Genomic DNA, 16,684 nt, shown 5'->3' on the forward strand with positions numbered 1-16,684 from the left:
TCATGCTAAAGGGTGAAGAAAGTAAAAGAAAAGAATTTGGATAAAGTACACAAATGATAAAAAATGAATGCATTCTACTAAGTAACTCCTCCTCTGGCAACCTCAAATTGGTGAGTAAGTGCTTTAGGGAGCCTCATTTAGACCAACTCCATAATCATACCTTAGAATCTATTACTATGGGATATCAAAGGTGCAAGAAAGACACATTCAGGACTTTGATAGCATAAAAGAAAACAAAAATCTTGCATATGAGAGAAAGCACAGATTGCTTAATTTTTACTTCTCTCCTTTTGCCTCCAAATTTATGTAAATTTAGCACCCAATTCTTAGAAAACAGCCCTCAATCTTGTCTTTTCTTTTCCCCCTTAGATGATCATTTGGGTCTTACCCCAGTTTGCCACCTGATGCCTACATGAATTAGTTATCATCAACAGCTACAATGCTAGGAATTTGACCATGGTTAACAAAATCAATTTTATTCAGCCGTAAGCAGCACAACACTTGCTCAGGCAGTTCCTCTTGCTTCTGTGCCTGTCAAAGCATACAAAAAAGAGAGTATTATTAATCAATCAACAAGTGTTTAGAAATCAATCAGCTCAGAATAACATCATGCTTCATGTCAGAGATATCAGATAAACTAAAGACAAGATTAAATTATAGTATATAAATGAGGGAGGGTATAATTCTGAGGAAAATAATCTAATCTTTCTATCTTGGTAATTTAGAGAAATATAATCTTAGTCTTTTTTTGCAAGGAAATTTGGTGGTTTATATCAACTATAAAAAGAATGGTAACAATTGCATTGATACAATACAATTGATGAATTAAAGAATAGAGTCTATCATATGTCTAAGAGAGTGAGTAGTTAAGCTTAAGCACATATATATCATACCTGGATGGTTAAGCCCAAATTAAGTACTATATTTTTTGTACGGTCTCGAAGTGAATCAAGTGCTTTCCTTGGTATATAGCTAAAACGATGTATATCCAAGTCAATCTCAAAGTAGTTAGGTCCCTGCAATGAAGAATTGAAGACACATAATTTAGCAGAGATCCATAAAGTGAGCTTCATCTTGCATGTTAATTAAATTTAAAGACGAAAATTTTAAGCCCAGAGATCCATTTGTGCAACCTTAAAGAAACTGTGTTGAGGGCGTGAAAGCACTGGCTTTCCATTGTAGGAATGTATAAGCTTTTTCTCTGCAGAATTTAGCTCAAGGTCCTCTGGATTTACTACCCCAGCCAATATTTTTAGCCTTTCACTGAAAGGAACCAAGCTTTCCTTTGTAAAGCCTTTCACCTTTTCCATATCATCATCTACTAATCTCTGTGAAAACAATACTGTTAATAAACTAAAGAGTAAAGTAGCCAAGTGGGAGCCGCCGCAGAAAAACAATATAGAAAATCTATACTACCATTAGAAAAAGAATGAGCATGTTACATTAAGGACCAAATGTGAAGACAAGAATTTCTAGAACGTTTATATCTGGGTTATACAACATGAGGGTAATCAAGCATTGGAAACAAAGTCTAATACTCTTATCAGGGACAATTTGATGGAGGACTGTAGAATTAAATCAAAAGAGATGAGACTGGTTGGTAGGATTAAGCCATAAATATATTGAATGGCCTTAAAAGAAGAAACTGCAGTTCCAATAACCTACCAAACAGCCAAGACATTAACCGAACATAGCATGTAATAAGCAACCACTTTAGTTCTTCAATTCAAATTAACTTGACATGTTTTGAAAGGGGAGCAGCTAGTTGTATATAACAAACCAATGGTATGTAATAGATTGTATAAGAATTACTAAGCCTTAATCAAAAGAGAGTGTGTGACTGATGATGAGAAAAAAAATCAGAGTGAAAATTTTACATATGATTGCAACAGCTATTTAATATGATAAAATGTTGAAATTCTATAGTCCAGGAAGCAAAATAAGATTAAAGAATATTTTTACTTGCAAATACCTCTTAGAGGAAGATTATTGTAAGCATACAGATTTGGGACTCAAAATATGCAATTGTTAATGAGAAGAAATACCTTGATGCTCTCCTGAAAGTGTGGAGAAGTATCTGTATCAAAATTCTCAGACAATTTGAAATATAATACAAGGCTCATGCCTTCCCCATCAGCATCACCAGGGAACATGCTAGCAGGATAAGTTGGCAACTGAGACAAAAAGAAAAGGAACATAACTAAGCTATCAGTTGATTCAGTTGAGAAGGAGCAATATGTGGTTTGAGATGGAGAATGAACCTGTATATTAACAATTAGGAGGGAAGGTACGTTCTCATGTTCTTTGAAAGGTGGAAGTTCAAGATGCCTAGCAATGTGATTTATCTTCCGGGGACAGGCAAATAAATCAACACCTATTGGTACATAAGGGCTAAAATCTGAAGCAGGACACTTCTGCTTATCTCTGCATAGTTAATTGTTGTCATATATATAATAAGGTAATAGTACTAAGATTTCAGATGAACCAGAAGAAATCAAATGATTAATGGATTAACAAAGATTGATAGAGAGAATTTGGTGACATGCCTGAAAAAATTCCCTCCTCGGAGGCTGAAAACTGAAGGTGAAACCACGGACCAGGAACCAGGGCATGGCTTCTCTTCTGTTGTATTTAGAATCTGAAACCCAGCTCTAGGACGATACAATCTCTCGGATGCACCTGCCCATTCACTCATTTATTGTTATTATAACTTCTCTAGCTCTAGATACATACATAGCTTATATCATCATCTTTTATTAATATTTAGTGCTTTGACCAGACCAAATAAAAAATTATTGAGTTTAATTAAAATACATATTACGTTATTATGGTTCAACAAGGTAAGCTCCAATGCTTTAAGACAAAATAATTATTATATATTTTTAAAGATTTTCAACCAATAAAGATCTAGATAGTGAAATATGATGTATGAGGTTCAATTTCACCTGTGTATTAAGATGATTGGTCTGCTTACACTGGATCTAAATTATTTCAAAACCTCACATGAGACATAAAGGATCTGAACGACCAGTAAAGAATCTAAAAGACCAAAGACTAAAAGCATCCATAATGAAATGGATGACAAAGATCAAAACAAACCAAAAAGGTGCTCTTAATATAGAAATGAATGACACAATAGGAGCAATTGTTCATACTCACAATAATATGTTGTAAATAAATTTTTCTATTATGAAAAAATATATTCAGCCTTCTTATATTCTCATGTACCATACTTATATGTCTTTCAATTAACTCCAGCAAATTTACATAATATCATAATTTACAAATAATTGCAATTAACAAATTATTACAAATCCAAATTTTAACATTCTCTTTAAAATAATACAAAAAATAACTTTTGAAAATTTATAAATATATTTGTAAAAAAGAATTAAAGTCTTTCACTATCAAACTTTTTTTTTTCACAACTAAACGAAACTTGTGCATGAATAACACAATTTTAATAAAAAATAATAAAAGACAATTTTAATAAAAAATAATAAAACTTAAGTAAGTTGTACACCCTCACACAACTTCAAATATATTATTTTACATTAAAGTTGTGTAGATGACACACAAATTCTAACTTAAAATCATTTTGATTCCCCCAACTTAACCCAATTTCATTAAAAGAAAATTATTTTGCCTAAATCAATAATAAAAGTTTTAAATTAGCCGAATTAGTAATTTAGCCCTAAAAGTTCAAAAGCAAAGGAAAAATCTTAATCTATTTTGTACTTATATAATTCCTTTTTCTTACTTTCATCCAAGGATTTCTTATCCACAGAAAGCATAGAAACTGCTTGTTGTTGCTTTCTTTGTACATGTTGAGGACGTGATGGATAATGGTTCACGTCAGCATTCTTATCGTTACTAACTTTAAAGCAGCTTTCATTGAATCCGTCATATCTACATCCTGAATCTACAATGTATGATGCATTTTCATGCTGGAGTAACTGAGCATTTGGGACACTTCCCAAAGCATTACTAACAAAGGGAAAACGTTCTGTTGGCCACAAAGCAAGAAACAGATAAATTTCATGAGCATAACAAAGTAACAATTATAAACCAGTGACAAGGTAGGAAAAATATCATGAAATAAATTCATCACCTCCATGTACACTAAAGAAATCATCATCCGACTCAGACTCTACAATGCTAACTGAGTCAAACCAGGCATCATCATGGCTTTTTCCTGCAAAAGATAATTGCTCATCATGTCTATCAAAGTGATCTATGTCCAACACATGAATCCAATTTCATCATAAATCTCTTAACTGCGTTCATGCCAAGGAGAGGGAGGGAGAGAAAAAACATACCCTTTGATTGTTTTGTACTGTGGCTGTGATGAAATTTCTTGTTAGAAACATCAGATTTCCGGCAAGTGGCTGGAGCACCCTTCTCAAAGTCCAGGGGCACACAGTCAGGAAGGGGAAAGTCTCCCACACGGCCTCCAACATGGCTAGGCCTTTTCATTGGCATGGCAGCGGGTGAAGTGGAAGCATTTCCCCTGCGTTTTCTAAAATGTTTTTTTTCTCTTTTATGAACATTATTACTCTTCCTGTTTGGCTTCGAGGCACAGCCTCCCATTACTTTTTTTACTAATCCTCCTATCATTCTGCCAACTTAAAATAATTCAGGACCAGTGATACGGTCTCTTTCAGAATCAGTGATGGATCAAAGAATTTACTTGTCTATGAACTGGATGGAAAATGGAGATCTGCTAGATATATAATGCACCTACTTTTATATTTTACATGGAGCTGATTCCGTAGTAAATCAGCGATCACCTTCTTCTGACAAAACCTGAAGAATGAAAGTTCTTCAAGGAGAGAAAAAAAAATCCAGTGTTAGCCAGCTTCAACAGTTAGACCAAACTTCATTGTGCATGGTATTACAGATCAAAATAAAAAAGTTGTGTTTATCTGCACCAAAAGAAAAAAGAAAAAAGAACCTCCTTCCCACTGAAGAGAAGCAAAGAAACTCAGGCCAGTTTGATTCCTTCTGACTTTTTTATTCAATGGTTTTTTTCTAAAGCAGTTCTTAGCCATTAATTTCTTATCCACAATTATGAAGGTCTGAGAATTGTTTATGTTCCTGCTAGGGAGATGGGACCTAGAGAACTGTTGAAGTCTTCTTCTCCTTTCTTCGGTCGGTCAGGTGACTGGGTAGTGAACTGGGGTTCTCTTCGCCCTCCTGCTTCTCGTTCGGCCCTCGGCCTCGGCTGAACACCGGATGGTGGGGGTACCTGCGAAGGCACTCCGACGCTCAAGTCAGTAAAGCGGGTGGTCAGCTCTCAGAGTGATAAAATGACATACCTTACTCCTTGGGATGCGTACTATTTATATTATTCTAGTGGGCCTACCTTGTTGGGCCCATTTATCGAGGTGGACACCTCTTAGGTTTGCATTACCTAATTCTTAATGACAGATTAGCTTCACTGATCTTGGTTTGAGCGTTAACTGTAATAGGGGTCGGCCATCGGCCAAATCATCATGGCATGGGTCGGCCATCGGCCATGTTCCAGTGGTCTCGGTCGTCTCGGCCAAGTCTTCTAAGGTCTCGGCCTCTCAGTCGTCTCGGCCTCTCGGCCAAGTCTTCTAAGGTCTCGGCCCCTCGGGCAAGTCTTCTAAGGTCTCGGCCTCTCGGCCAAGTCTTATCAGGCCTCGGCCTCTCGGCCATACCGGTACACTTGCCCCCCAGGCTCAAGGGCAGATGTGTTACATATGTCCGATGAGTCTTTAATGATAGGTGTCGGTCGGTTTCCCTTGATCGTGCGGCTATTCCATTTCTCGAGGTGTGACGTGACCCTAGGTGTGATCAAATAAGTTGGATTTGGGCGGTCGGCCTTTTAATTGTGATTTTAATCGAACAAGAACGGACGATCGGCCTTTTAATTGTGATTTTAATCGAACAAGAACGGGCGATCGGCCATTTAATTGTGATCTTTAATCGAACAACTAAGGATAGGTGGCCAGCTATTACTTGCGATGTTAATCGAGCAAGTGTAGTGGGCGGTCGGCCATTTTGATTGTGGACGTGTAACTTGAGCAAATAAAATATGGGCGATCGGCCGATATTTGCGAGCGTTAAACTCGAGCGAGTAAAATGCGGGCGATCGGTCATTTTAATTGTGAACGTGTAAGTTTGAGCAAGTAAAAATACGGGCGGCCGGCCATTTAAGTGCGAACGTATAACTTGAGCAAATAAAATTACCGCCGATCGGCCATTTACTTGCGAATGTAAAATTCGAGTAAGTAGAAATGTGGGCGATCGGCCATTTAATTGCGAATGTAAAATTCGAGCAACTGAAAATGAGGGCGGTCGGCCATTTAATTGCGAATGTAAAATTCGAGCAAATGAAAATGTGGGCGATCGGCAATATCTACGGTTGTTGAAATTCGGTAAATGAAAATGTGGGCGATCGGCCATTTAATTGCGAATGTAAAATTCGAGCAAGTAAAAATGTGGGCGATCGGCCATTAAATGCGAGCGAGTGATATGAGGGCGATCGGCAATATCTACGGTCGTCGAAATTCGGGTGTATAATAAGGGCGTTCGGCCACTATTTGCGAATGTTGGATTCGGCCACGGCCGGCACTTGCGATGTTAATCGGGCAAGCGGGCGTTCGTCAGGCCGGCACTTGCGATGTTAATCGAGCAAGGGGGCATTCGGCAGGCCGGCACTTGCGATGTTAATCGAGCAAGAGGGCGTTCGGCGTGCCAGCACTTGCGATGTTAATCGAGCAAGCGGGCAGTAGGGCGGCCGGCACTTGCGATGTTTAATCGAGCAAGCGGACGTTCAGCCAATACTTGCAATGTCATCGAGCAAGTTTGGTGGGAGATCGGCCGGCACTTGCGATGTTAATCGAGCAAGCGGGCAGTTGGGCGGCCGGCACTTGCGATGTTAATCGAGCAAGCGGGCAGTTGGGCGGCCGGCACTTGCGATGTTTAATCGAGCAAGAGGGCAGTCGGGCGGCCGAGAAGTCGGCCAAGCATTGAGACTTGATGGCGCTCCTCGGCTCATAGCGTATGTCGAACTCGGAGAGTTCGACCGACCATCCTATCATCCTCCCTGCAAGGTCCGGTTTAGATAAAATTTTTAAAAATAGGGTAGTCGGTTCTTACAGTTATGGAGTGATTTTGGAAATAGGGGCGCATCCGCCTTGCCGTGAGGACGAGTGCGAGAGCCTCCTTCTCAATCATCTGATATCGGGTCTCGGCCGAGTGGAGGGTTCGGCTAACATAGTATACGGGTCGCTCCTCGCCCTCGGCTTCCGGCACTAGGGCAGCGCTGACTGCTTCTTCCGAGGTTGCTAGATATACCAGGATTGGGTTGTCGGGCCTCGGCTTCTGGATGACGGCCGGGGATGTGAGGAACTCCTTGAATTGTTTGAAGATTTCCCCACATTGGTCATCCCAGACGAATTTTTTGCCCTTTCGGAGCAACTGGACCATCGGCCTCGTCCTCCTGGCGGTAGTCTACGCCCTTGAAGTCTTCATCCGTGAAGGTGATGGGTGGCATCCTCGGCCGGAATGCCACTGCGTTGACCTGGTGTACCGCCCAGAGGTGTTTCTTCCGAGCGTTGTTTGTGCTTCCTCCCCCGGCGAAGCCGCCGGCTATAGTGTTGATAACTTCTCGGTTACCTCTCCTATCTCGGCCTCCCTGGGGGGATCGTCCCTTTGAGGGGGGTCGGCCCTCGCAGGTTGTCGGTCGCCTCTGTTATCTCGGCCATTTTGTCCGCCTGGGTGGATCCGCCCGGCCCGGAGGGTCTCGTCCATTCCTGACGAAACGGTGGAGATGCCCAGCCAGGATAAGTTCCTCGATCTTATCCTTAAGGGCCTGACACTCGTTGGTTGAGTGTCCGGTGTTTTGGTGGTACCGACATTGCTTCCTCCGGTCGGTATTATTTCGGCTGGCCACCTTCCTTGGGGGAGGGATCAACTCGGCGTTGAGGGCCTCATCCAAGATCCTCCCCCGCTTGGTCGCCAGGGGTGTATACCTTGAGAACCGGATCGGTCGTTCCTTTGACCCGGCCGCCCCTGACGATTCTTCTCTTCCTTGTTTTTCTCTCCACTGGCCTCGGCACGGGCCTGGTTACGGAATTCTCTCAACTCTTCCAGCTGCATGTACTTAGCAGCTCTCTTTCTTAGCTCGTCCAGGCTGTCGGCCGGCTGCATGCACAGGTTGTCGGCAAAGGGCCCGGACGCAGGGCCGTCAGCATGTGGTGCATGGCGACGTCCGGACTCAGATTTCGGATGCTCATCGCCACTTTACTGAACCTATCCACGAAGGTTCTCAGCGACTCTCCCTTCTCCTGGCGAATGCCTACCAGAGCGATGGAGGTTAGATGGTGCGGCCGGCTGGTCGCGAACTGCGTTTCAAACTTTGTGACGAGCATGGCAAAGCTGTCGATGGAGTTGGGTGAGAGCTTGGTGAACCAACTAAGGGCTGCACCCTTCAAGGATGTGGGGAACACTCGGCACAAGACGGCGTCGTCCGAGGTGTAGCGATTCATATGGGTTGTGTAGGCGTCCATATGCTCGTCCGGGTCGGTCGACCCGTCGTATCGGTCTCGGTTGAAACACTTCCACTTCTCAGGAAGTGGGACTTCGATGATGTTGTTTGTAAAGGGATGTCGGCGGTTCGGGTCGGTCGTCGGGGTCGTCCGGGTGGACCTGATTAGGCACGACTCGTCGCCCGTCTCAGTATCGCGGGGAGGGGGTCGGCCTCTCGTCCCCTCGGCCACATCCGGGTTGGGGGGAGAGGTGTAGGACTTGCCGACCACGTTCGTCGGTATGACAGAGGGTCCGCCCTCCCCCAGCTTCTTTCTCATATCTTCGTTCTCCCTGCGGAGAACTTGCAGCTCTTGTTCATTTTTCTGAGCGGCCTCCTCGGCCTTTCTTCGCATCTCGGCCATCTCCCTCTGGAGAGACAGCAGCAGCATTGTTTGGTCGGCTTCAGTCATTCTTTCCATGCTTCTTGTTGAAACCATCTACTTTTTTCCTTCAGCTAGTTTCCCTCGGCCCCACGGTGGGCGCCAATTGTTCCTGCTAGGGAGATGGGACCTAGAGAACTGTTGAAGTCTTCTTCTCCTTCCTTCGGTCGGTCAGGTGACTGGGTAGTGAACTGGGGTTCTCTTCGCCCTCCTGCTTCTCGTTCGGCCCTCGGCCTCGGCTGAACACCGGATGGTGGGGGTACCTGCGAAGGCACTCCGACGCTCAAGTCAGTAAAGCAGGTGGTCAGCTCTCAGAGTGATAAAATGACATACCTTACTCCTTGGGATGCGTACTATTTATATTATTCTAGTGGGCCTACCTTGTTGGGCCCATTTATCGAGGTGGACACCTCTTAGGTTTGCATTACCTAATTCTTAATGACAGATTAGCTTCACTGATCTTGGTTTGAGCGTTAACTGTAATAGGGGTCGGCCATCGGCCAAATCATCATGGCATGGGTCGGCCATCGGCCATGTTCCAGTGGTCTCGGTCGTCTCGGCCAAGTCTTCTAAGGTCTCGGCCTCTCAGTCGTCTCGGCCTCTCGGGCAAGTCTTCTAAGGTCTCGGCCCCTCGGGCAAGTCTTCTAAGGTCTCGGCCTCTCGGCCAAGTCTTATCAGGCCTCGGCCTCTCGGCCATACCGGTACAGTTTACAAAACAGGTATTTTAAATATTTGGAAACTGTTTTCTCATCTTCTATTTTCTTCAAGTGATTCAAAAACTTTTAGCATATATATATAGTTTTGAAATATGCTGTGGAAAGACAACGTGGAAGTTGATCATTGCAAGAATACAAAAGCCCAGAAAACATGCTGCAATATTGAAAGGAAAATATAAAAGGACCTTTAAGAGATAGTGATGTGAAAAATGTAAGGAATAAGGCGAAAATAATAGAAAGATTCCAGTGGGAAGGCATGCATTCGGTGAGATAAAGGGCGTGCATGTATGAAGGAATTGAGCAACATCACGGATTGAAACACAAACACAGAGTAAGGAAGAACGATATTGCATAACAGAGAAGGGACATGATCGTTTCATGAAAAAGATGTGTGAGATAGAGAGACAAAAAAAGGAGAACCTGAGAGGGAGAAAGTTGAAAAAGCATGAAAGAGGAATCACGGTTCCTAGGGAGGAACATGGATTCCTCGGTTGTTCTTCCTTCCCCTGTCTCAGAATCAGAAGGAATCAACCAAAACATAAACAAAAGCAAAACAAAGAGACTCCCAAAATAAGTCCTTTGTTTTCGGATCCTGCTATGTTCTTAGTCTTTATTCCTCTCCTTTTTAATCTCTCCATTTCATCTAAATAAAATCTTACTTGAGAGAATGAAAAGTTTATGTATCAAAGCTCTATATTTATTATCAGGTATATAGATAGATAGAGAGAATAAACACATTAATTTTTGTGACTCTTTATTTCTTATGGTAATTGTTTTCTCTATGTACAGGTAAAACTCAATAATTTAAGGAATTTCAATTAATTGTGAAAAAAGTTTCAGGAAAAATAAACAAAGTGTGGTTAATAATGTATTTATTCATTTTGTTGACTAAAATTATAGATTAAGAATTAAAAATATTTTTTATATAATTTATAATTGTAATTTATTCTCTTATAGCATTGTAATCTTTGACTATTTTTTCTAAAAATCACTCACTATTTTTTCATCAATATTTTATCATGTCAAATTAACTCATCAAATAGTTAGAAATATAAGTTAAAAAAAAGGGAATGAATTGAAATTTAATTTTTTTTAAAAACGTTTGCAAATTGTGCTTTCAATAAATGATATGTTATGGTAAGATAATATCAATATTCAAGACCTCACAATTAGTGTTCAAATTAGATATAATGTCTAAGAGTCATTTTTAGTTAATTTGTAGAAAATAGAGAATTTAATGTTATCTCAAGGATATGTTTAAGCATTGTTATTAGAGGTTTGTTTTATATGACTTGGGTAATTTGTTGTCATATATTTTCAACAAAATTAACTATTCTTAGTTTTATGTATTCTTGGTTTTATGTATAGAGTTGTCTATTATTGGTTCTTAGTGTCTAACAATATGTTTGCCTTATTGAAGTTAACTTGTAGAAAATAGAGAATTTAACGTTATCTCAAGGATATGTTTAAGCATTTTCAAGGATATGTTTAAGCATTTTTTATTATAGGTTTGTTTTATATGACTTGGGTCATTTGTTGTTATATACTTTCAACAAAGTTGACTATTCTTAGTTTTATGTATAGAGTTGTCTATTATTGGTTCTTAGTGTCTAACAATATGTTTGCCTTATTGAAGTTAAAGAATGTTTATTTTTCATCCTTATCTGGCTTGCATTCTCTTACACTTCTTTATAGAAGATTGCTTCAATAATATGTTTCATATCTTCTATTCTTCTCATCTTGTGATGTAACTTACATCACATGTTATACAAGATTAACTTTAAGAACATGCAAGATAAAGTCATTCGTTGATAAGGATGTATATTAAAGAACATTGTCTACTAATAACATCATCGTCTAAACTTGTCAAGGTCGTCTAATACTTTTTAAGGACTCGTTTAATCTCTATAGCACTTGTTTAATGTTTTCTTTAGGACTCATTTAATCTATGTAAAAATTATGACTCTTTTTAAGGACTCATTTAAGCTCAATAGCACTTTTCTAGTGCTTCTTGATGGCTTGTCTTTTCCTTTATATCATTCATCTAGCGTGAGCTAGTTTACTTTTATTTCTTGTAATTCAACTCTAACTTTTACCTTTATTAGGAGGCTTGTTCTATAGTCGTGATCAAATATCATTTTTTTGTTTGTTTATTACTTGTTACACGGTAGGTAGATTATTAGACCAAAACCATTTATGATCAAAACCTAGGTGTCAAAAAACAAGGCATAAGAATTTAATACTTTTGTCTTATAAGAACTTAACTCGCCTTTAGCTTAACATGACTTTATTTTAGTGCATCTTACGGTTAGGAAAAAGTCCAACACCCATGATTTTGATTAAGTGTTGAAAACAATAAAATGTAAAACATGATCATACTTTGTTTGTAAGACGATAGTACTAGTTCAACAAAGTGTTTCATCTGTCAGACAATATAACATTGTGTAGTCTTTGTCTATGCCTGATAAGCATTTCATATGCTTAAATGATATACACATAGATTTAAGTTAACCTCATACTACATGAATATATATATATATATATATATTATTTTATTTTATGTTACATTCTATTTCTTTCGTCTACCAAGAAGATTCATTCAAACACATTTCACTCAAATGATCTCTCGGATGAAGAGTTGTTTTCTTCAACAACTCAGTGACGCTAGTTGTAACACTCCAACTATATTATATATAATTTTTATTTAATTAAAAATTAGGAGTATATTTTTTTTCTAATAAGAAGATTTTCTTAAAGAGAACATTAATCATAACATAACATCGTCGATATAAATATTTTACATTTTTAGTAATTATGTGCAATATATTCCAAAAATGTATAATTATAAAAGTTTTATATCATGATATAGATTTATCTGTATATTTTATATATTTACTAAGTTCTCAATGAGTCAACGTTCGCTAAAATATCTCCCGAAATCTTCCTAATTATCTCTTACTAAGAAGGTTCTACTTCTACTTACAATAAGTACATTTCAAAGAAAAATAGGGAGAGGAGTGATATTTTTATAAGTCTTACATATCATTCTTAATAAACTTAACACATAATGTAGATAATGGGGCTTATGCATGGGACTTATGACTTGACCTATAACCATAATAATAGGGGCCAATAACCGATTAGGAATATTGAGATCTAGATGAAAAAGTGGTCAAACAATTTGAAGAAATACAAAGTGACCAGTTTTCAATTGACAGCCAAACCAACCCAAAATAGCATTGCAATAATGTAGTAAATGAAAAAGAAGATGAGACTGAGGAGTTAGAGAGAGAAAAGAAAAGAAGTGAGGAAGAAAAAAGTGAAAATAAGGAGAGAGGATTTCTTGAAAAAGATTTATCATATCCTCATCTTCCTTCAAAAAATGAAAAGGAAAGAAAATTCTTTGATAAATTACTCCCTAAAAATTATTTTGCAGGAAATTTGAAGCAAGATTCAAATTTGAAAGATTTCAAAAGAATAGGAGCTATATTGAAGAAAGAAATATAGAGCTGGAGGATAGATACAATGTCATTATTCGAAAAGGCTTGCCTCAAAAATTCAAGGACCCAAGGAGTTTTAACCTTCCCGTGTCTATAGGTGCTTTATTTGTAGACAATGTTTTATTGGATTTGGGAGCAAGCGTAAATATAATTCTTTTGGCAATGTTGAAGAAAATAGGTGATTTGGAGATTAAACCCACCAAGATGACTTTAAAGTTAGCTGATCAAGTAACCAAGTATCCATATGGTGTGGTTGAAGATGTTCTCGTCAAGGTGGATAAATTCACATTCTTTGTGGTTTTGGTTGTGATGGACATGAAAGAAGATGAGGAGGTTCCCTTGATACTTGGAAGACCCTTTATGAAGACTGCTAGAATCATAGTTGATGTTGACAAAGGAAAACTTCAAGTTAGAACTCAAGATGAGGAGGTAACTTTAAATCTTTTTTATGGTCTTAAAAATTTTAATGCGGGGGAAGAATGTGTACAGAAGGATGGATCAAAGAGATATTCCACCTTGAAATAAACAGACATCAAGCTAGATGACGTTAAATGAGCGCTTACTGGGAGGCAACTCAGTCCACATTTTAGTTTTATGTTGTTACCTTTGTTGATTTTATTTTTCAAAAAAAAAAAATCCCGTATGCCTCCTAATCATTTTGCAAGTTATGTGTTTTGACCTAGGACAGGTTCTATTATTCAGAGGGGCAGATTCAGCAAATGAAACAAGACGACTATAGATAAAGATTTTAACAAAAAATTGGATGATTTCTTAAGAAGAGAGGATTGAAAAAAAAATGGTTTTATCTTTCTAATTCTCTTTTATTTTTAGTTATTTGAATTTTATTTTCTGTTTAGTTTTTATTTTATTTTTTTATTTTTTTGTTTTCTATTTATTTGTTTATTTGCTTATTTGGTAATTTGAATACATTTGGTTTTGTTAGTTTTATGTCTTGAATTAATTTTCTTGAATAAATTTCAGTTTTAATTTGTTTGTTTTCTAGTTTATTTTTCTCAAATAAAAAAGAACTAGAATATTAATTTTGAATTGTGGGAAAAAAGAATGTGTTTAAATATTAGATAGTGAGATGAATTAGACACAGGTTAGAAAAGAAAATATGATTGAATCTCTATTCAAATGTAGTTGAAATTATGATACATGAAAATTTAACAGGATGATTGATTAAGACAAAGAATGACAAGACAAAAAGGAATGAGGCCAATTAAACCAAGTGAGTGTGTGAACCTTAAACAATTTTGAGAGTTTTGTTGATGAATTGACAGTTGTGGTTACTTAATTTTTATTTTTGTTACATCATAAAAGAACATGAAGATGATTGAGGCATTTGTTTGTGTTAATTAGGAACCCATGGCCAAATAGCCAACCTTTATCTTATTAGAATTTCATTTTTTTATGTATCCTCTTTAGGCCAAGATTTTTGTTATTATTGCACCTTTACCTTTGATGATATATTTTTCTACCCTTTAGCATGTTTAAGGAGAACATAAATGCAATACATATACAAAAGGGAATGATTGGTTCTGATTGTGAAAGCTCAAAAAGTTATAAAATATAGGAAGAATATTTTCCTATTATTGAAAGAAAAAAAAAGAAAGAGAAACAAAATAAGAAAAAAAAATCATCATGAAAATAATGAAAAGTCGAAAAAAAATAGAAAAAAAAATAGAAAGGAAAGAAAAAATTCATCATGAAAATCATGAAAAGTTAGAAAGAAAATGAGGAAAAAGGTGACATCGAAAGAAAGTGGTAATTAGATAACATATATGTTCTCTATAATTGAATTGTAGGTATATTCTTCTTCTTTAGATGTGCATTTTGTTATCTAAGAAAAATCAATATTTTTGGAAGCTCAGCCTCATTACAACCCTGGAAAAGGCCTCAAGATTCATGTTTCTAATATGTTTGTGATTTGAAGATGAAATGAAAAGCAACTGTGATTTGTTATGATTCAGTGAAAATAGAGAGAAACACTTACCCGTGAGCATATGGGAAGATATTCTTTGATGAATTGTCATTTATTTGTTTTGACTTGATCCTGAAAGTTAATTGTGTCTATATTTTTCTATATTTGAACTTGGAAGTATCATAAGTTTTTAATTTGATCTGTTGTTTAGTGAAATAAGCGGTTTGATATTTAAATTCAAATATATTCATTTACTTTGTTTGAGGACAAGCAAGATTTTAAGTCGGAGAGAGTGATAAGTGTCTAATTTCAGTAATATTTCATATTAAAATGTAGGCACTTATGATGATTTATTGCTAATTTACATATAAAATAATCATTAATTTATTAATTTATACATTTTTACATTTTTTATGAGCTTTATTTGAATAAGAGCATTTTATTCCCAAATTTGGTGTTAATCGCAGATATTTAGGGAAGATTGAAGATTTGGAGTAAAGGAGAATAATTTGAGCTAAAAAGAGAAAGCTGGAAGGTCCTAAAATAGAAAAAGATGCAAAGAAAGCTTAGGCCTTTTTTATGTTTTATCACTTAGCCCATTAGCGCGACACAGGAAGCAACCTAACCCTAGAAAATTAGGTTAAATAGGGGGCTAGAGGCTCAACTTGAGTGTGTCAGATTGAGGGGAAAACACCATAAAGTGAATTGTAACCCAATTGGGAGAATGGAAGGTGTTAGAAGTATGTGTGGCTAATTCTACCCTTTGGGATTGGGAGTAATCTGCTCAAACTCTTATGTATTGACGTGATATCTTATATATTAATATTTAGCTTTTGAATGATTATTGGTATTGTTGTTTTACTTTTAATTTTTTGTGACAAATTGAGAATCTTAAATCTGACCGGGAGGTATTTTTAGGGTTCGGACCTAAACAACAATATTTGAGTGTTAGGGATAGACTTGAAATGTTAATCGCCATTAACGTTTGAGCTTCGTTCTAAGTTGTTCTTGTAATTATGCGAGGGATCAATAGTTAGGGAACATTCTTAAGGATTTTATATGCGAGGAATCAATATAAATGATTTTTATACGGGCATCAATTTCAATCAAAGAATTTAATATTAACATGCTAATCAAAATACATAAGAGTGAGAAAGATGAAACCTAATCCCTAATTTGAGTAATTGAAGCAACCAATTCTTTGTCTATTTTCTTATTGATCAGTGCCAACACAATTAATTCAAAACTCTATTTAGCAGTTTTTGTACTCAATAATTCACTGTTCCTTGTGGGATCGATATCCATCCTTAGGGACAATTATTACTTCTGACAAACGCGGTGCACTTGCCGTAAAAAGTCATCACAAGGTAATACTTTAAATTTTGTATTGAAATATTTTTCTAACTATTCACGCTCATTGCATACAATTTACAATAACAATATTAATTACATGTTGCATGTGGTAAATGAATCCCTTTTACATTGGAAACAGTTCTATTGGCACCCAAGAGAAACCCATAATCAGAGATATTATTAATGAGTTTAGTGAAGACGACGATGTTGATGATTTACTTGAAGATGGTGGTTTCACAACGTCATCATTCC

General features: G+C 37.3%; 1 protein-coding gene across 2 annotated transcripts; it reads right to left on the reverse strand.

Annotated features, from left to right (window-relative positions):
- Positions 1-54: 54 nt before the first annotated feature.
- LOC137810913 (protein ENHANCED DISEASE RESISTANCE 2) lies at positions 55-10,277 on the reverse strand. Of its 2 annotated transcripts, XM_068612408.2 has the most exons (10): positions 10,076-10,277; positions 4,320-4,822; positions 4,112-4,195; positions 3,761-4,006; positions 2,547-2,679; positions 2,262-2,424; positions 2,046-2,174; positions 1,134-1,328; positions 894-1,016; positions 55-531 (listed from the first exon to the last, which is right to left on the reverse strand). In XM_068612408.2, the coding sequence occupies exons 2-10, from the start codon at positions 4,615-4,617 to the stop codon at positions 418-420; spliced, it is 1,485 nt and encodes a 494-aa protein (XP_068468509.1). In that variant the 5' UTR covers positions 4,618-4,822; positions 10,076-10,277; the 3' UTR covers positions 55-417. The 2 variants fall into 2 exon arrangements, with proteins under 2 accessions (XP_068468509.1, XP_090154486.1); XM_090298360.1 differs by lacking the exon at positions 3,761-4,006 and having other exon boundaries at positions 10,076-10,168.
- Positions 10,278-16,684: the final 6,407 nt, after the last annotated feature.

The sequence above is a fragment of the Phaseolus vulgaris genome, chromosome 2, assembly GCF_051622355.1.
Source record: "Phaseolus vulgaris cultivar YP4 chromosome 2, ASM5162235v1, whole genome shotgun sequence".
Lineage (NCBI taxonomy): Eukaryota > Viridiplantae > Streptophyta > Magnoliopsida > Fabales > Fabaceae > Phaseolus > Phaseolus vulgaris.